General features: G+C 43.7%; 2 protein-coding genes across 4 annotated transcripts in view; both read right to left on the bottom strand.

Annotated features, from left to right (window-relative positions):
- The window catches only part of LOC128893003 (basement membrane-specific heparan sulfate proteoglycan core protein-like), an 11,900-nt gene extending 6,345 nt beyond the window's left edge, over positions 1-5,555 (bottom strand). The window contains exons 1-7 of the mRNA XM_054153702.1: positions 5,509-5,555; positions 4,687-5,080; positions 4,241-4,607; positions 3,965-4,166; positions 3,543-3,893; positions 2,314-2,330; positions 2,095-2,149 (exon numbers count right to left, since the gene is read on the bottom strand). Coding sequence (XP_054009677.1) covers positions 2,095-2,149; positions 2,314-2,330; positions 3,543-3,893; positions 3,965-4,166; positions 4,241-4,607; positions 4,687-5,080; positions 5,509-5,555 — 1,433 coding nt within the window. The remainder of the gene's footprint in view (positions 1-2,094; positions 2,150-2,313; positions 2,331-3,542; positions 3,894-3,964; positions 4,167-4,240; positions 4,608-4,686; positions 5,081-5,508) is intronic.
- Positions 5,309-19,230, bottom strand: part of LOC128893094 (basement membrane-specific heparan sulfate proteoglycan core protein-like) — a 95,710-nt gene continuing 81,788 nt past the window's right edge. The window contains exons 23-55 of one of the 3 annotated variants that reach the window (XM_054153862.1): positions 19,092-19,223; positions 18,951-19,016; positions 18,520-18,747; positions 18,308-18,445; positions 17,980-18,225; positions 17,001-17,892; positions 16,806-16,930; positions 16,506-16,683; positions 16,210-16,420; positions 15,752-15,892; positions 15,356-15,649; positions 15,053-15,255; positions 14,744-14,969; positions 14,290-14,660; positions 13,940-14,222; positions 13,378-13,813; positions 12,925-13,221; positions 12,237-12,382; positions 12,001-12,181; positions 11,506-11,778; positions 10,880-11,428; positions 10,389-10,812; positions 10,086-10,320; positions 9,746-10,019; positions 9,421-9,681; positions 9,069-9,335; positions 8,558-8,746; positions 8,004-8,288; positions 7,708-7,859; positions 7,311-7,618; positions 6,763-7,229; positions 6,513-6,678; positions 5,309-6,197 (exon numbers count right to left, since the gene is read on the bottom strand). In XM_054153862.1, the coding sequence (XP_054009837.1) occupies positions 6,098-6,197; positions 6,513-6,678; positions 6,763-7,229; positions 7,311-7,618; positions 7,708-7,859; positions 8,004-8,288; positions 8,558-8,746; positions 9,069-9,335; positions 9,421-9,681; positions 9,746-10,019; positions 10,086-10,320; positions 10,389-10,812; positions 10,880-11,428; positions 11,506-11,778; positions 12,001-12,181; positions 12,237-12,382; positions 12,925-13,221; positions 13,378-13,813; positions 13,940-14,222; positions 14,290-14,660; positions 14,744-14,969; positions 15,053-15,255; positions 15,356-15,649; positions 15,752-15,892; positions 16,210-16,420; positions 16,506-16,683; positions 16,806-16,930; positions 17,001-17,892; positions 17,980-18,225; positions 18,308-18,445; positions 18,520-18,747; positions 18,951-19,016; positions 19,092-19,223 (8,744 nt within the window). In that variant the 3' untranslated portion in view covers positions 5,309-6,097. The remainder of the gene's footprint in view (positions 6,198-6,512; positions 6,679-6,762; positions 7,230-7,310; positions 7,619-7,707; positions 7,860-8,003; positions 8,289-8,557; positions 8,747-9,068; positions 9,336-9,420; positions 9,682-9,745; positions 10,020-10,085; positions 10,321-10,388; positions 10,813-10,879; positions 11,429-11,505; positions 11,779-12,000; positions 12,182-12,236; positions 12,383-12,924; positions 13,222-13,377; positions 13,814-13,939; positions 14,223-14,289; positions 14,661-14,743; positions 14,970-15,052; positions 15,256-15,355; positions 15,650-15,751; positions 15,893-16,209; positions 16,421-16,505; positions 16,684-16,805; positions 16,931-17,000; positions 17,893-17,979; positions 18,226-18,307; positions 18,446-18,519; positions 18,748-18,950; positions 19,017-19,091; positions 19,224-19,230) is intronic. The other 2 variants (XM_054153864.1, XM_054153863.1) reach the window with 2 other exon arrangements.

Here is a 19,230-nt window from a genome sequence, read left to right as displayed (position 1 = left end):
CGGTGCTCTCTATCCTTTTCGCACGGTATATCTTTCTCTTTCGCACAGGTTCGAGCGTAGACCTCCACTAGCGTTCTGTTATCCTATTACTCAGCCGGAGCTTCCCTGATCCAACCGCTAGATGGCGCCACTGATTCTTGAAATTGTGCGAAAGAGAAAGATATACCGTGCGAGAAGGATAGAGAGCACCGACGCTGGAAACGGCAGTGCGCATGCACAGAGTACACTCGTGTATTAATCGATTGTTTATCGATTATTTACAAATAATTCATAAACTTTTGCATACTCAAAGTAAAGCTTAGGCTTCTAGGAATCTTCTCCTCTAAATGGATTGAACCCATATGCACTATTTAAATAGTTTTAAACAATTTAAGACAACGGAACCATCTGACATAGTTTAATTTCAATCGACATCGTATCAACACCGGTTTTTTAATGTTCCTAATCATCTATACTAACTTTCACGAGTACCAAGGTCCATTATTTATATGCATAAGGTTAATAAACAATAGAATAAAGTGAATATTTCTAACAAAGTAACGTGTAGTTAAAACTGGAATCCTCGATGATCCTTCAATAAAAATCGATCTACAGGGTGTCCCGAAACTCGGGGAGGAGCCGGAAATGGGGGGGTAGCTGAGACGATTCTGAACAACAAGTTCCTTTGGAAAAATGTCGGATGGGGCTTCGTTAAGGAGATATTAAGGGAAAACCCCGATCAATCAGAGCGCGCGTAGACCGTTGGAGCGGCCGCGGTAGCAAAGGCTACGCGCTGGTGGCCGCGCTTGCACGCGAACAAGTGACTCGACGTGCATCCAAGCATCGACCTAGCGCGTAGCCTTTGCTACCGCGGCCGCTCCAACGGTCTACGCGCGCTCTGATTGATCGGGGTTTTCCCTTAATATCTCCTTAACGAAGCCCCATCCGACATTTTTCCAAAGGAAATTGTTGTTCTGAATCGTCTCAGCTACCCCCCCATTTCCGGCTCCTCCCCGAGTTGTGGGACACCCTGTATATCTATACTATCCTTGACGAGTCGTAAAAGTGAATAATTCATTTATAGAATGTAACAAACAATCGAGTGAAGCGAAAATTCTCACTGAAATCCTCGATGATTGCTTAATAACTATAAAAATCGTGACAAGAATGATCCTTGAGAGTTACTATCGTTTTATGTACTACTATACTACTACTACTACTACTACTACAACTACTACTACTACTACTACTACTACTACTATTACCAGCAATGGAAAAACCAATAAATTATTTTGCTATTATTTAACTAGCTCCTCTAGTTTTCAAGATATTTAAAAAAACATGGTTTTCACCGTCAACTATGGGGACTGTGTTCACCCCTTCGATATGGACGATTGCTAATAGAAAAAAATACGTGTCAAATATTTTTGTTGAGTACTACCTATCACATAAATTTGCTGAAAATCGGCATGCGACAATTGAATATGTTCCCTTGTTAGTCAGTGCATTATCGAAACCAAGTATCGTGTATTATTTACTTGCGATAAACTCTAGGTTTTCGTTCAAATATGAATGCGGTCGCCTATAAGCGTTTGCCTATGGTTGGTCCAAGCGAATGCTGAAAGAAAATTGCTTTGCACTCAATGTGTATAGCTTTCCATGAAATGAGGTTTTTTTTCCAATAGTTATTGGGATTTATAAATGATAGGTCATTAATGAGATTGAAAACTTATCATGGACAAATCATTATTCCACTTTGAAGATAAGTCATTGGAGCATTATGACTAGAATTGTATTGTGAAAGGGCATTGGTATTCCATGTTTAGCGAACGATCAAGAAAGATGTATTATGAGCCTAAAAAAATCAAATAACGGCAGTGATAACATATGTAATTTGGTATAATATTATTGTATCTCTTCATAATCATCTGAACGTTCAGTTGCTGATGGCAGTTCAGTTAGAAAGCCAGGTATAATTAGACGAGAAGCGAATTAAAGATTAGGGCAAAAAATTAAATTGATATTCTCTTTCATGTTTTGTAGAAACTATAAAATGTTGTTAGTTTGATTGTAAAATGTATTTTTAACTAAAATCAACGCTTTCAGAAAATTTACCTTCTATTGAAATGTTCCAAGATCACCACGCATTGGAAGTCTATCGTCCAGGTCACTGTAAAATGAAAAAGCAAACAGATATCATTTAAAAATCCATTAGTTTGAAGAACGAAGTGGTATAAGTTTCGAAGAGTCAATTTTCGAATCTTTTGAACTTATACCACTCGGCCCTTGACTCTTCTGGCTCTGAATCAAAGATCGTTGTTAAATTGAACATACCATGACAGTTTATCTTGCTCCAGACATCAACGAAGCATTAAATAATTTACAAATGTAGTAATTACAAGAATCATTATGTCAACATCTAGGGGAACACATGTCTCTCTGTTTTAAGTTATCAAGTATGCTGTGTGCAAAGAAACACCTACTCCCTGGATGCTATTTGACATGAAACACTTAACTTAATATACATTTCATCGCATTGACGGTGTCTATGCATAATACTGTAAAAAGCAAGCTCTGTTCTCGCACATCCATGGTGAAGGCGAGTAGGTTTTGGAGTAGGATTAACAATGAGTAATGCTTGATATTGTAAGCAGCCAGATTGGCTGCTGGCTTTGGATGGATAATGTTTACAGGAGGTGGGGGAACAAACGCATCGAAGATGTCCGTGTCTGCATCAGTGAATACCAAAGAAGACGGGATCCACCTTGCCCTGAGTAGCGTGAAACATCATGCATGTTGTTTAATGCATAAAAAATCTTGTAATAACTATGATCTCATATAATTATCATACATACAGGGTGTCCCAGCCTAAGTGATACGGAGCTCTAACTCCAAAACTATCGACCGTACGCAAAATTTTCAATACGGTCCCATTGATGCAGTAAGCACCATGCGGTTCTTGAAATCGATACGAAGGGTCTCACTTAGGATTCTAGGCCCAGAATATTGGGATTCTTGCCATTTTCTTTCGTTGGGCCTAGAATCCCAAACGAGACCCTCTGTATCGATTTCAAGAACCGCATGGTGCTTACTGCGGTTTTTTCCTTGAAAATGAGCAAACTTTAAAGCGTTATAGCTTGAAAACTAATAAAAGTCGGGTAAATACATTAAAGCTTAACGAATTCGTCTTGAAAAGTACTATCACATGGTATAAGAAAAAATATATAGTTCCATTCGAGAAACGAAACTTGACCATCATATCTCGTTAAATAACAACGCTAACAAAAATTTCTTCTCGCTGAAACATGAGTCTCATTTTACCATGCAATTTCCATATTTGAAATTTTGCATTCGGCCGATAGTTTTGGAGTTAGAGCTCCGTATCACTTAGGCTGAGACACCCTGTATAGTGCGCATCACGAGTATATCAATCTCCATAGTGGAAATGTTTTGTATCGATGGATAAAGTTCACAAAAATATTTGTCTTCCTTATCTGGTCATACCCTTTGGAGGTTGATGCATGTATGACATGCACTGTACGAATGAGACAATTTCTATTTACCTTGTGCACGGAGAAACGTTCTTCCCTCGTATGGCTTTTTCACCGATATCGATAGCTCCCGAGTCCTGCACTTCCATGGTGTAAATACAACCGGAGAAGCCTTCTTGGTATTTTCCATAAGTCATAGTGTAGTCAGGCACACCACCCAAGTAAACGCTGCCCCTGGTATTCAGATCTTGCTGTGTCCCATAACTGGCACCACTTTCCATGTGCTCGCCATTCAATTCTATGCTGCCATCGCTACCTCTGCGTTTCAGAATTATCCTGTGCCTTTCTCCGTCATCCACTTTTTGAGCAGTGACGCGGATAATAACTGGACCAGTGCCCAAGTTGTATTGATACTCCACGTATCTGGAAAAGAGTGTGTATAATTAACATACACTTGTAGAAACAGATAATTTGATGAAATTATCGATAATTACCCATCGACTACTGCAAGGGCCATGTAATGATCAGGATTGAGGTCATTCGGTGACTGTCCGTGCCACATAATCAATCCCTTGGTTTTGTTCGTCGAGATCTCGAAACCCACAACGTCACGCTCTTCGTTATGGATCATTACAGATCTGTCTAATTCCAGCCACCCGTCACCCTTGAATGCCACATCGTATGTTATTTCTGCCACTGTAAATCAATGAGAAAATTAAAACAAGCTTTGCATAATTATGATTATCGATCTTAATGCTCTCGATAGTTACATTTTTCGCAATTCTGTCCACTGTAACCAAGCCGACAGTCACACTTATAGGACCCATGGAGATCCATGCAGGATCCTCCATTCCTGCAGGGGAGAAGGAGTTCGCACTGTTTTAGGATATTCTCACAATTTATGCCCACATATCCATATTCACAGGTACATGAATACTCATTTGAATCTGTGCTCTGACACATTCCATGTATGCACGGTTTCAAGGCACAGGGATCATAGGGTGTCGTAGTAGATTGTGTCGTGGTGATTGTGGTGATTAGTTTTGTTTGATTTGGGCGGAGAACGTTGCAGTCGTCAATGTTGGCAGAGTCTATCGCTGACTTTAGTATGTCCACGTTCATTGAAGACACTCCAAGCTAAAAGTGCATCGGAACAAGTGTTATGGCGATAATTCATTCTAAACCTAACTTGTTATAACACTAACGAAATGCTCACGTCGCTAATACAACCGCGGAAAGTGCGATCGACACCAGAATTTCGGTTGACCGTGATTCTCCTGCGGTCGACGCCACCGATATATAGTGGGGTGTTGAGTGTCATCGTGCGCGCAGTGCCTGGAGATTTGCCTCCAACCGGGGGTTCCCCATTCACCGTAAGATTTCCTTCTTTGAAGTCTCTGTTTATCGATACGTGTGTCCATACACCAGGTTGAAGAACATGATTGGATTTGATGATCGCCAAGCCAGAACCTATGTCATATCTGAACTCTACGTGTCTGTCCTTGACGACAAGTGCCACAAAGTCTCCAAGACCTTCATCGCTTTGGGAACAGTACATCAGGATGCCATCTTTGCTGTCCAGAGGGTTAAAGTTCAATGCCACTTTCAACCTATCAGAAAACGTTCAGAATAAGTAGTTACTCTATGTTAATATAGATTTAAAAAAAATTGCTCTCAGTAAGAGCAAGATTATCATTATACGACAGAAATGCAGATAGATAATTTGTGTATATCTTAGAACTCACCTCGCTACAATTTGGTGGTTTTTGACTAGTAATTACAGGTATGAAAGAATATTCGTATGGACAGCCAGAAAAAATAAATATATGACATAGTGATTCCTGTTAAAACAATGTTTATTTGCATCTCAAGTTATATTTATACTTATAGCATTTCTTGAAGCCCGTCGAATACATTAAAGGTCATTACAGACCTGGAACACTCGGGAGGTATACACGGGTTCTTACAAATAAGTACAAACATTTTACACATGCCACTGTGTTTGTGTGTTTATGCGAGTCATACATAACGCCACAACCTTGGCAGTTTATTCAAGTCTTCAGACGACTGTTGAATGCAATTCATTTGGCATTGACCTAATTAATGCCTTATCTCTAATAATAATAAGTAAAATGACTAACACAATGCGTTAAATGTATTATTTAAGAAGCTGTACAAAAAGACCCTCTGCAGCCTTAAAAGCAACGAATTTATATTCATGACAGTATAAAAAGAAGTCTCGCAGAGAAAGATAGAAAAGAATATTGAATTCTTCCTAAAAGACAAGTTTCCATTAAAAAATGATTAGACATTGCAAAGGGTTGAAATATAACAAGTATAATAAGTAAATCAATTGATAATCTAATATTACAGCACCATGAAGTTCATTTCAAGGAACTACTCATTACAGGCTTGACATCCACAAGATCTACGACACGTACAAGGCGAAGAGAAAAACATCTAATGTAAATAAAATTCTCATAAAAAAAATATAATAATATATATGTATATAATGCTGACTGACAACTATAAATAGCAGTTATACGAAAAATTTGATTTGTTCCTAGAATCGATCAAATATTTGAATGACTTTTTTTTCCTATATGTGCATCAATTTGGTGAAGAGACTAATGTTTCGTGTGGTGCAGATTGTTGTGATGATGTGGCCTTGATCTAACTTGTGCGTTGCGTGATTGTAATCGATTGTGTGTAGTGCTCATTCTCGTCCTGAAAACAATTTCATCTATTAGGATTAGGATACCATGTTATCAAGACTACACAGGTTAATAGTTGAACTTGAGAATCGCTTATGAAGGATTCGTGTTAATTGTGTAAGAGTTGTTCACTGAATACAATGGTACATTTGGTATACAATATTCCCTATTGTATTCAATAGGGAACCTCATCATTAATCTTTAAATTGTCTACTAATGCAAAGTATATAATAAAAAGCAAAACTTTGAAATTAAAAACATCTATTACTCTGGCAATAAACTATCGAACTATATGGAAACCATGCACATGCTTCGTTCAAACGCTCACCGTCTAAGGGCTTTGGGTGTGTTATGAGCGATGAAAGACTTATCGTCATGGAAAGCTGGCTCGTAGATCTTCATGGATTTCTCGCACCGTTGTCCCGTTTTACCATAAGGACAATAGCACTCAAATCCGGTTTCTTTGTCCACGCAATTACCTTCTCCGCACGCGCCTATCATAAATCGATTTATCAATCATTACGCAACAATGATACCGAGACTTTTCACGTGTCCTGCATCAATTTACTATCTATTACCTGGGAAGCAGGATTGACCGACGTTGTCACAGTGTTTTCCGCTGTAACCGGCTCGACAAAGACAGGTGTATCCATTTTTAGTAGCAGCCTCTTGGCAGACACCGCCATTGTTGCATGGATTCTCAGCACATGTCTCGCAGTTCGTTATTCCAATGCTGTCTGCCTGGTTACCGTTCAAATCCACCTCCTTCTCACCGATAACAAGTCTACTGATGCAACCAACGAAACCAGTGGTCATTTCTGCATTTTTGTTGATTATATTGTAATTGGGGACTCCTCCCACAAACATCAGCTCCTTCAGATCCAATCCCTGCTTCCTGCCGGTAGCTGTCCCCTTGTAAGGACCTTCCCCGTCGACTAACATCGTTCCTTCTTTTCTGTCACGCTGAAGCTTCACTGTGTGCCATTCGCTCAGAGATACCGGCTTATCCGCTTGGATAACAGTTGGTCCAGAACCGAGATTAAAACTAGAATAAGAATAATTTGATACATAAATAATCTTTAAACTAGAAATGACTTGGCTTCGTCAAAAACAGTTACACATTTACCTAAATTGTGGATATCCTCTCATCAGTGAAAGCATGATGAAGTCGCCATCTCCACGGTTCCCCTCGTCGTTATACAAGATGATACCGTCGTAACTTTCAGGCTTGAATGACACCTCGATGTTAAACTTCAAGTAACAGTCTGGGAGAGGTGGCAAAGCGATGAAACTCTCAGGTGCTTGGCTGAAATACGGGACTACTCCTGTCACTACTAGCACAGTGGGTATTTCGATACTCTCGTGATCATTGTTCACCGTGCAGATGTATGTTCCTGCATCCTCAGCCTTAACGTTGGTCAGATTCAATTTACTCTGAAAAGAATGGCGCAGACTGAAGCAGTGTAGAGTCTCGGGAAAATGATCCAGCGGTATACGGACTTGTTCGAAAAGCATAATTATACCTCAAAGGTGTGGGCATCGCGTGGCAGAAGACCTCCAAGCTTGCTCCATTGAAATTTGTCGGGTGAATCGAGATTAGGACGGCAATTCATCTCCACGCTGGATCCATAGGGTGCGTACTTGGTCTCAATTGCTGGTGCATCGTTGTGTCCACCTAGGTAGACAGCGAATATAATCGACAACCGTCTCTTTCTGCTATAGTTAGCGGATACTTACATCAAGAACAATTTTGTCAGCATAGATAAGAAGAACATTGAATCGATTAATGTTTGTATCATTTGAAGTAAGATAAATTTACCTTTAATCTTACCGTGAACAACAAGATTGAAGTCTCTTTCGAAGATGCCCTCCGATGTCTCTGCTGTGCACCTGTAGTATCCACTGTCATCCACGGTGACGCTAGTCAGTCTCAAAACATTTTCGTACTCTTGAGAATTCGGTGGTAAGCTGGGATGGTTCGGTCTGGACCAATGGTAGCGAGGATTGCGAGTGCCGGTGCAGGCGCAACGGATATCAATAGTGTCCCCGATGTTAACAGGATCCTGAGATACTTCTACGCTGACCGCAGGTTGCATGACGGTTGCTAAAATGGAGAGATTTCTGTCAAACAGAAGCTCGAGGATTAGGTTGCAGACGCACGCACGCACGCACGCACGCACGCACGAACGAACACCCAGCTCCAGTGTACCGTGTTTTATGAGATAAATGTATGTGATCATTGCACGTGAATATCTCTGAACGAAACAAGATGTACGGGTAAGCAAGACAAGTGGACAAAAACGAAGTCGATTAATAAGGAGAAGCGTTAATCCGAAGATACATCACAGGAACACATAATATCTGAAAACAAACCACGTCGTTGCTGAAGATAGTGTCGACTTTGCGGGATGTCGTTGGAGTAGTCGCTATTACCATTGAAGTACTGAATATCGACGAAGCAAGAGTAATCCATGAAGACGCATCCTTGAACGCCGCATATACACTTTCTTTGACCGCACTGGGTTCGATTCGCTCGAGTGCAATCCGGGGACAAATTAACTACTACATAATAACGCGACTATTGTAAATCCTGGACAGCTGAGCTAATCCATAGTGATTGTATGTGCGAATATCCTTAGTAGTGGATTAGATTAGCGGCAAGAGTGACATACGACGTGAATTATGTTGTAAAATCTTGTAAGCGTTTGAAAGATTCCTACATCTTGGCTTTTGCGTTCAAGCTTCACTTTTCGTTCCTATCTGACTTGAGAGAGTTACGGATATAACTCTTATATAACGGATATAATTCTTAAATCGAGAGATGAGTTAAATGCAAACTGAAAGACACAATATGAAATCACAAGAATAAGCTTGTTAGACTTACGTGAGACGTTTAGATTTATATAATCGCTGGATACTCCACGAGCGGTTTGGATCTGACAGGTGTATCTTCCACTGTCATCAGGCCTGACGCGTGGCAACTCAAGATAATCGTCCTCTATTCTGGCATACGAGGGCAGTGGTAGTCCTTCTCTGCTCCAATGTATCGTTGTTCGTTCTCGCACAATGCATCGCAAACGTACAGGTTGACCAACATAAGTAACTACGTCTCTTTGGTCAGCTCGAACGATCATGTCTTCGTACGAGTGTTCTGAAAGAAGTATTTTTACTTACATAATATCATAATATCATAATATCACAACGTAGACGAAAATAGGCCAAAACTTGGAACATACCGTTCACTAGGACCTCCGCCACAGCTTCAGCGGTTCCCGCATCGTTTGTCGCCTTACAGACGTACTTCCCAGCGTCAGAGTAAGTGATCCCATGGAACTGCAAGACGCCACGATCATGGGAAACGCTGTATGGAAGACTACGTCCTATGGCTTCCCATTCAATGGTCATTGGTTCGTCTCCAGTGGCACTGCAATGGATCGAGGGATTCTCACCGGGACCAACCGTCTGTCGAGGTGGTTTCAACACAATTCTGGGCAGAGCTGCAAATATACCAATCATAATTAGGCATGTCTCATTCGAATTTGATAAGATTAGCTTTCTTACACAATACTTCAAGATGGGACTTGGCTTTGAACAGGATAGTTCCAGCGTGATCCATGCCCAGGCAAACGTATTCTCCAGCGGCACTTTTGTCCACGTCGGGAATGTTCAGTATACCGTTGTGAACCGTGCTGCCTTTTGGCAATGGAAGATGATCACTCCTCTTCCAATCCAATAGAATATGATTACCGTCCGACGCAAGGGCTTGACAACGCATCTCCACCTTGCCGCCAGTAGGTATCCTGAAGTAGTCCTGAGGTGGTCCGACAGGAACACGCTGTGCGACAATGATTTAATCGTTGCAATTAGGTGTTTTATCGTTATCGCAGGAAAATATACGCACGTGACTATCGTGATCGGTATGCGTGGGTCGGTTGTCTTCGGTGCACGGGACATCGCCTCTGCATGGCGGATAGACTTCGTTGTCATCGTCTATGCGTATGTGGACGCGTTCTTCAACCACTCCTGCAGCGTTCATCGCGTGACAAGTGTATGACCCTTCGTCGTGATCAGAGACAGAGTATATCTCGTAGACAGCGGTGCGAGGAGTACCATTGTCCTGTCTGAACACCGGACTACTGCGGAGAGACAATATCTGGTTAGAAAAATGTAGCCAGAGCTTTTCATCTGCTGAAATGTAGCTTACTACGATTCTCGAATTCCATCCACGTGTTTCGTCCACTCGACGTTGGGCTGTGGAATTCCGTTTGCGCTGCAGGTCAGTTGCACTCTATCGCCTCGTTTCACGTTCAGAATTCCGGATGAGGGTGAAACGGTGATCACAGGTACGGATTGGACGTCTATGTAAGCCACTGCCGAGTCGGAGCCAACCGAGTTCATCGCAGAACAGACGTAGGCACCACCGTCGTCGATCGTGATGTTGGAAAGCGTGAGGATTCCACCAGGTAGCTGTCTAATGTTATGAAGGAACGGTCTGCCATCTTGGCGGTACCAACGTAGTTCCGGCACTGGTATGCCAGCAATCGCTCGACACTGTATATCCGCTGACCCACCCAGTCTAACAGTCTGAGTGTCTTTGGGATACAGTTCCAGACGGGGGGCTTCCCGAGCTGTACAAATAATGGAATTATCATTTCATCTGTGCTTTCTATCGAGATTAGTGAAGTTTTCACTCACGTTCAACTTCGATGACAGCACTAGCTTCGTGGTTGCCGTTTGGCCCGGTCACGTGGCAAATGTACACCCCACGATCGGAGACCTGGACGTTGACGATCCTTAGGGTGTCGCCTATGTTTTGCGCGTTGGGATTCAGTTGCTGATGATGCTTGCTCCATGTTATCTGTTCACCTGGTTCCCCGCCGGTGACGCATCGCACCTCGGCTGTGTTGCCTTGTGGAACGGTTTGCATCTCAGGCTTGACTCTGACAGAAGCCGGTACTCTATGAGGTAGCACGGTTATGGTAATGGTGCTGTTTGTTTGGGTCCCGAGGTAACTGATGGCCGTGCACACGTAGACGCCGGAGTCGTACAGAGTTGGATTCATGATTGTGAGCACTCCGTCGCGTTGATTGGCCGTGCGAGACAGAGGCAAGTTTGCATCTCTGGTCCAAGTGACGTTTGCGATATCCGACGGGGTGCACGTTATTCTGATGACTTCTCCAATTTTGCCGGTCCATTCCAGCGGCGTTATGGTTGGCGGTAATCCGACTCGTGGCGGGGGATATTCTATCGACGGATGATTTCAAGAGTCTATAGAATCTATTTTGTAGTTTAACGATTTTATTAGCCAGTAGGTCAATCACCTCTAACATAAAGTATAACTATCTGTTCATCCACGCCGACGTTGTTCCTAGCCAGACACCTGTACTCTGCGGCGTCATTCTTCGTCACCCTCTGCAGAAACCAAACTCCGTCATGGATTACCACTTCAGGATTCATGGCACCATGGACGCGGATCCACTCTACTTGAGGTGGGGGATTTCCACTAGCCTCGCAACGGAACTCTGCAGGCTCTCCTTCGACTACTTGCAATGATGTTGGCGCAACGATGGCTCTAGGCGAGACTGGGTTCGAACCTTCAAAGGAGTGTAAACAATTGTCGTTGATTCGCAATCAAATGAAGAGAATTGGATTGTTTCCGAGACCCAATACAGTTGTTACATGTACCTGGGATCTCTAGTAAGCTTTTCGGAAACGCTGCATCCATACAGAGCAAGCATTTGTAGAAAGACGGTGAGAAGAATAAAAAATTAAATCCTTAGGAACATTATTACTTAACCAAACTTGATTCGTCGTACCTCCAACGGTAAGAGTAACATTCTTGAATGCGACGTGTACACCATCGCTAACTTGACAAACGTAGATGCCACTGTCCGACACTTTCACGTCCCGGATGATCAATAAGCCAAGGTTATCGTCTACGCTACGTCCAGGGGGTAACTGGCCACCAAGTTTCTCCCATTTGACGTGCAAGGGTCCCTATCGTGAAATGCGTTCAGTCGATATACTTTTGGATATACTCATTTTTACTTACGTCATCCAAAGCTCTGCCGGAACAATGGTATCTAACGGTGGTTCCTGTTTTAACGATCTCGAGCTCTGGTCCCTTGATGTGTACCAGAATCTTTGGCGGATATACGTTGGGGTTCGGTGCGATGGTCGTCGTCTCAGAAGGATCCTCTGCAAAAGCATCATACAGATTTGAAATATAGAAATACAGAACGATAAAAACATAGAAACATATAATGGAAACAATGAGGAAAAAACATTCAACGAAAGAGGTCTTGTTCGACATCCATTCGACAAGGAGATGCGTTTGATGTACGGTGATTAGGAATTTAGCTTAAAGCAATCTCAAGGACGCTGTTTCCGACGAATTGTCCGAGCGGGTATCCACAGAACATTTGGAGTAGTCACACCCGTACCGGTATACTTATTTCTATGGTTGTCTCGACAATTCCCACAGATGGTTCAAGAATCCTACATCGGCATCGATAAAACACGATTAAGCGTCTGAATCCCATAAAAGCTCTATCAAGCAAGTTTGTAATAAAAATCTTATTGAACAGGCGCTACTACATCGGGGATATGTATCAGAGCGTATCAGGAGGATGTTTGACGAGGATAACAAATTGAAACACGAATGAAAGTAACATCCACGATGACCTGATTTCCCAGAGACCGACAAAGATGAAATATTCTTGTCATGTGGTCTGTCAAACCTGGTGTAATCGACGTCACGACTTTGATCAGCTCTTTTTTGTTATAATCCTGGATGTAGCATTCCACGTTGCAGGGTTCTAGTTGCACGTATACGTGACAGGTTCGCGAGGCTCCTTTCTCGGTCTTGACGATTGGATTAGGTCTGGTGCTATGTGCGGTTAGGGGCGCACCCCGGAACGGCGATAGATTAAAATAGATATACAATGGATCCAAGGACTCGTAACTGCACGTGAACGGTGTCCACGTGTATGGTTTTACTTTGATCTTCATCGGTGTTAGACTTACCATCACTTCACCTAACCCATGTAACGTTTTAAATGTTTAATCTAAGTATCAATTATGGGACTATAAAGGAACATTAGTCTTAAGGTCCTCCTTGGACTTGAAACTGTTGCTTGAATAGTTTCAAACCATTCCGAGTGTATTGGAATTCATGTTTCCGGTATACGTACCGGTTTGTTGACAATATTGTCCGGTGTATCCTTCCTGACAATGGCATTTTACTTGACCAGTTCTGGAAATGTCGCAGCTCTCTTCGTTCCCGTTGCAGGGACACTGAATGCAAGAGCCTAGGTAGCTGACAGAGCGATTGTTGGTGTCTCTGTAATAGCCTCGAGCGCAAGATTCGCAAGATGTGCCCACGTAGCCCATCGGACAACGGCAAACCTCTACTTGGACAGCTCGTCTGTTTCCAGTTGCGTGTTCAACCGCTGTATCGAGGCTAATATCGCTGATGTAGGTGGCTGCCATCCTTTCGCTGTGAGAGGCACGTACTAGAATTGCTTCAAGATTGGAAAGCACGGTCATAATGTCGACGTGAGAGGCGACACGTGGCCCTTCCATGGTTAGACGTCTCCATTCTGATTCTCTCAGTGGTACCGTGTACGTCTAGACGAAATAAAAATTAATTTCTAGATATTAGTATCGTAGAAGGAAATGGGGCCAGTCAGTTATACTGGGTCGATTCCGTGCATGGGCCTATTCCTATTACTTGTTTTTCATTTTGGTACGTACCAAGGGTATATTCGGTTGAATTTCCACAGGGTTTGTCCAGAATAAAGTAATCCCGTTTCCAACTAGAATGATGTCTTGGTCTTTATAACTTTGAGCACCAGGGTGTGCGGTGATGTGCTGGGTCAGGGTCAGATTGCCACCGTAGCTTTTAACCTTATTGCCAGTGAATACAGGTGGCAGGGACCAGAACAACCTACGGCCTCGACTGTCCGGGTAACGGTAGCCGATCTCGTTCATGGCGATGTTCAGCTCGAAGCCCTCGTCGATCACCTCTTGTCTTGTCCTGCAGATCAGAGCTCTCCTAACGGTTTGCACATTCAGTTCCATGAAATTAGAAAATGGATACTTACGAATCGGTGAGAGTGAATCCGTGCTTGGCGTCGTAGATTAGCACTGGTATTTGTTGCACGTAAAGCGAGCTTTCGTGGCATTGGTCGGTAACACCGCTGCAATAACACTCGCTGCAGCCATCAGGATTGTTTGCGGATAATCCAAAGGTGGATGGCCGACATCGGTTACACTCGGGACCCTCCACGTTACGCTTGCAGTCGCATCGGTTAGCGACGCATGTGCTACTGCGCGATCCAGCTTCGTTGCAATTGCAATGACTTGGATTACGTCTTCTGAATACGCAATCGTGCGGGGTTCCTCGTGTCGCGTCACCCTCGTACCCTGGCTCACAGACGTCGCAAAACTCCCCAGTAGTGTGATGTTCACAATTCTAGAAACAGAATGCAAGTTATAAAAATGTTGTTGGTCTAGGGTTTCAAGAAAGAAAAATACTAGAAATATTTCTTTGCTGACCTCGCAAATTCCAGTGTCAGGATTGCATTGTCTAGAGTGTCCATTGCAGTTGCAAGGTTCACAACCGCCTAAATAGACACCTTGATCGGATCTGGTGTACCCAACATCGCAATCCTCGCAGGAAAGCCCTTTGTAACCAATCGGACAGGTGCATTCCTCCACCTCAACTGCTCGAGTTCTTCCTGTATTATACTTGTCAGCCGTGTCTAGGAACACCAAGGACAACCTAGGCGACCAACGTATCGAAATCATTTAGTTATCAATCCATACATCGTTACCGTATTTCCAACAGGCAAATAAATAACTCACGCGGCTTCATTAGTGTGAGTCGTGTAAGTAGCTTTTATCCTAATCGCGCTCACATCGGCTAAGGCCATTAGCATATGCTCTCTATCAGCTTGTGTTCCATCGGTGCGCTGCCAGAATTGTTCTAATAGAGGAACTGTGAAAGTTTGTGGTGTATTCGGTTCAGGAGACTCCCGCGAGAAGTACAACAAATTGATGTTGTTGGCCTGTGTAACAAATTATTCAACGTACGTATGAGGTCTAAAGGGAGTTAATTCTTCGTATCCTGGCCATAAGGAGTCATTCCTAGTGACTCAACTTACTTACACTGATCAATTCGACATCGGCAGCATTATTTCTAGAACTTTGACCACCTGGCGCCGGCACGTAGCGCACCGTGTATTTTAGATCTCCGCCGTAAGAAGTGATCTGATTACCTAGGAAGATGGAAGGCAGTTGCCAGTAGTAAACATCGTTGTTTCCGCGGTTCGGAAAATCACTGAAAACGATTTCTCGACTGACTGTATCCAGACGAATGCCTTCTGTAATAGGCAGCGCATCTGGAATCTTTGACTCGATAAGGGAGAAATCTCGGATGGAGTTTGTGAAGGAGACGCGTATCTGTAAAACGATATGCGCGTATGAAAACCTGAGCTGTGGAAGCTTCGAATATCTTAATTAATCTTGCAAATTTTTTATCCGAGGAATTCTTCAAGTACTCACATCGTTCCTGTACCAATTAGACGACACGCATCGATCGCTAATGCCCATGCAGAAACAACTGATGCAGCCGTATTGGTTTTTCGAGGCTAGATTGAACGTGTTTGCCTTACATTGGTTGCAAGTGAGCCCCGTCGCATAGTGCTGCAAACCAGTATGTTCAAGTTGTATTCGAAACCAGTTATTTAGTATTGTATGATTGTTGATCGAAACGTTTCCAAGTACAATGCAGTTGTACTTACTGTTTGGTAGATAGGGACATTCCCAAGTAAACGATAGCATTAACAAATAAATGTTACGTGATCGAATAAGGTAGATCATTTTATTATTACACTAGGGTTAGATACTAAGCAGTGCAAAGCTCAAAGAACCATTCTATTGGACACTTGTACCGCCTGGTAACTTATTATTAGTTCGATAAATATTAAACCGTAATTAGAATTCAATTTGGAGTTTAGTACCTTGCATCGACACTGTCCGGTAATTGGATCGGCGACTTCGCTGAGACTACCATCAGGATCGCATTGTCGTGCAGGGACACACATATCCCCTGGAATAAGAGGGTTGCCTTGGTATCCAGAGTCGCATCGTTCGCATCTATGTCCAACATATCCGGGAGGACAGTCGCAGGTCGGCGTGCCATCTGATCCAAGGTGACAAGTACGGGCAAATCTGTTTCGAGATAACAGCAAAGGTACAGTGAAAGATTGTAGATAGGGTCTGCAACAGTTGCTACAAGAGTTGGATGTTGTCTTACTGATTGGATGGATTGGTGAGTGGGCAAGGGCAAACTTGGCAAGGAATGTTCCTCGATGGATCTCCGTAATATCCTGGAGGACAAGGTTGTTCGTCTCGGTAACACTGACCAAGCCACGGGCCGGATTTACGTCTCAGATATCCTGGGGCGCACTGCTCACACGACAGGCCAGAATATCCTAAGCAAATTGTTGTTCTATGATGATTCCACGTTTGACGACGTTACGTTCAATCGATCCTACTATTCATCAGAAGACTAATCTAAACTCGATTAAACTATGTATATTCTTTGGTTACATACCGGAGGGACAACGGCATTCCTCCACGTACGACGCAGACCCTAGCCCAGTGTTCCTCGCATCGGCGGTATCCATTACAATATTTGAGATTTGGACGTCCAAGTACGGTGAATCGTCATACTGCGCCCTACCAAAAAATTCACCCCAAGTTTTCAAGCTTTTCGTATTAACGCGTTTCGTTCAATAGGCAATCATACTTGATCAAAATGTTGTCCACTCGCGCAAGCGTCATCATAATGTCCTCCCTGGTAGCTGGCACCTCGTCCCGTCCATCTTGTTTGTACCATTCACCCTGAAAGAACCTGACAGACCTCTCGGTGTCGTAGTTTGGCGGGGACTGCCTGTCCCTGTGCACTAGTACGTAATTATTCCCGCTCATGACGACCGATGGTGCCGAATTTGGTGTGCCAGTGCCATTGTAACGCACCTTGTACTTTAAGTAGCCTCCGTAAGACTTTAACTGACTGCCGTGATAGTGCTCGGGTAACGCGAAGTACGGAACATTTTCACCGGACCTGTCTCTGTCTCTGCTTAGTTCTATCGAGTTTGACGCGTATAGCTGAACGCTATCTCTACCTAATGCTGTCACCTCCAAGGCTTGGGTGTTAACATCACCGGTAACTCGTAAGATTGGGTATTGGTCAATATTTACGACCTTATGGCGATCGAGGGGCGGCGGTATCTGATAGGTGAAGAGGTTCGCGCTGTGACATTCGGTCGCCACACCGAAACAGAAACAGGAGATACATTCGTCCAGAGTTCTCGCCTCAGAGTTGAACATCCCTTTGGGACAGATATCTCCAGGTCTGTTCACCATCACAATAGCGTCGGGTACCGCGAACACGAAACCATCGTTGTTCAGTCCCTCGCAAGAGTACGCTCCCTGATCTTCAGTTTGGATGTCGGGACACGTAAGGGTACCTGTCCCGTTCACCGAAGTCATGGTACACTTTGGAGGGATGTGACCCCAGTTCAGGCGCCAGTTAATCTCTGGTGTCGGGACGCCGATTGCCGTACAGACGATCACTAAGGTTTCTCCTCGTTCCAGAGTAATCATCGGTGGAGGTGGCTTCACTATGTAAACCGGGGCTGAAAACGGCGAATACGACAAGTCGATGATACTGTTGGCCCACGAGCTCCATCACGCGTCAAAGTAAATCAATTTTGGTCACTTACAACATCCTATCTCGTCGGTACCGTCCATGCAATCCCTCTCCCTGTCGCAGTGGTAGCTTTTCGGTATGCACTGGCCACTGGCACACGCGTATTCCGTGAATTCACAGAGGGATCCCGGCCTGCTGGGAGCACAGTGTTCTTCGTCGCTACCGTCAGCGCAGTCCATGTCCCCGTCGCAGCGCCACAATTTACCCACGCATTGCGTGTTGTTGCAGCGGAACTCGTTTGGCTCGCAACCATGGATACCTGTCACGCATACGTGAGACTGCAGTTGTGCAAATATTGTAGAAATACAGTCGAATAGTTCCATAGTCGGTGCAACACTTACTGCATCGCATTTCGTCGGATCCATCGGTGCAGTCCAGTCTGCCGTTGCAGACATACGATTTAGGGATACAGTCGCCATTGCTGCAAGTGGCTTCGTCGTACTGGCACACATGGGGTCTGTTGGTCGCGGGTGGTTCGACTGCAAACAACACATGACTTTCAAATGATGGATGTACTGAGGTTTGGAATTGAATTTAGCGCGTCGACACCTACACTTTTCTACGCTGAGGTGGACCATCACTTGCTGACCCGGAATGGACGGTGGTTGGCCCACAGCTTCGCAAATGTAGGGCCCAGCGTGTTCGAGCTGAATGTTTGGAATTTCCAGACGTCCATTGATGTCTCGACTGTTAGGAGGCAGGGGTCGATTGTTACCACGAAGCCAGCGTACCCTGGCTCGAATTGGACCCTCGTCTCGGCATTGGAAAACAACTTCACGACCTAGCAATCAAAGGAGAATTTTATTTTCTGAAAGTAACATTCAAAATTCCATATGGTATTTATATTTGCGATTGCTTTCCGACAAAATCTTACCCTGCTTCGCCGGAGCTGACCAAGGCAAGAAAGAATAGTGAGAAATTTTATTAATATAACTTTCAATCTTTTACGTTTAGTCTATGCTATTAAAGATGACCGATACTTACTTTCTTTAATTACTTGTTCGCTGGGATATGTCTTGAGATTGAGGTAAGATGACTCTCCGGATGAATCTACGGCATATATAGAATGAAAGCAACGAGTAAAAATGAACTAAACAAACGCTATCGGACAGTACTTAAAATTACCGCAATTTTTTTCGTCTGATCCGTCCCTACATTCTGGAACTCCATTGCAGATGGAGGACTGTGGGACGCAGTTTCTGTCAGTAGTGCACATGATGTAACCAGTTGGACAAAGTCCAGGCGTCGGATGAGAATCTACTCG

This window comes from Hylaeus anthracinus, unplaced genomic scaffold, assembly GCF_026225885.1.
Source record: "Hylaeus anthracinus isolate JK02 unplaced genomic scaffold, UHH_iyHylAnth1.0_haploid 2, whole genome shotgun sequence".
In the NCBI taxonomy this organism is placed as follows: Eukaryota; Metazoa; Arthropoda; class Insecta; order Hymenoptera; family Colletidae; genus Hylaeus; species Hylaeus anthracinus.
Note: the sequence above shows the minus strand (reverse complement) of the source record. Positions and strands in the feature narration are given on the sequence as shown.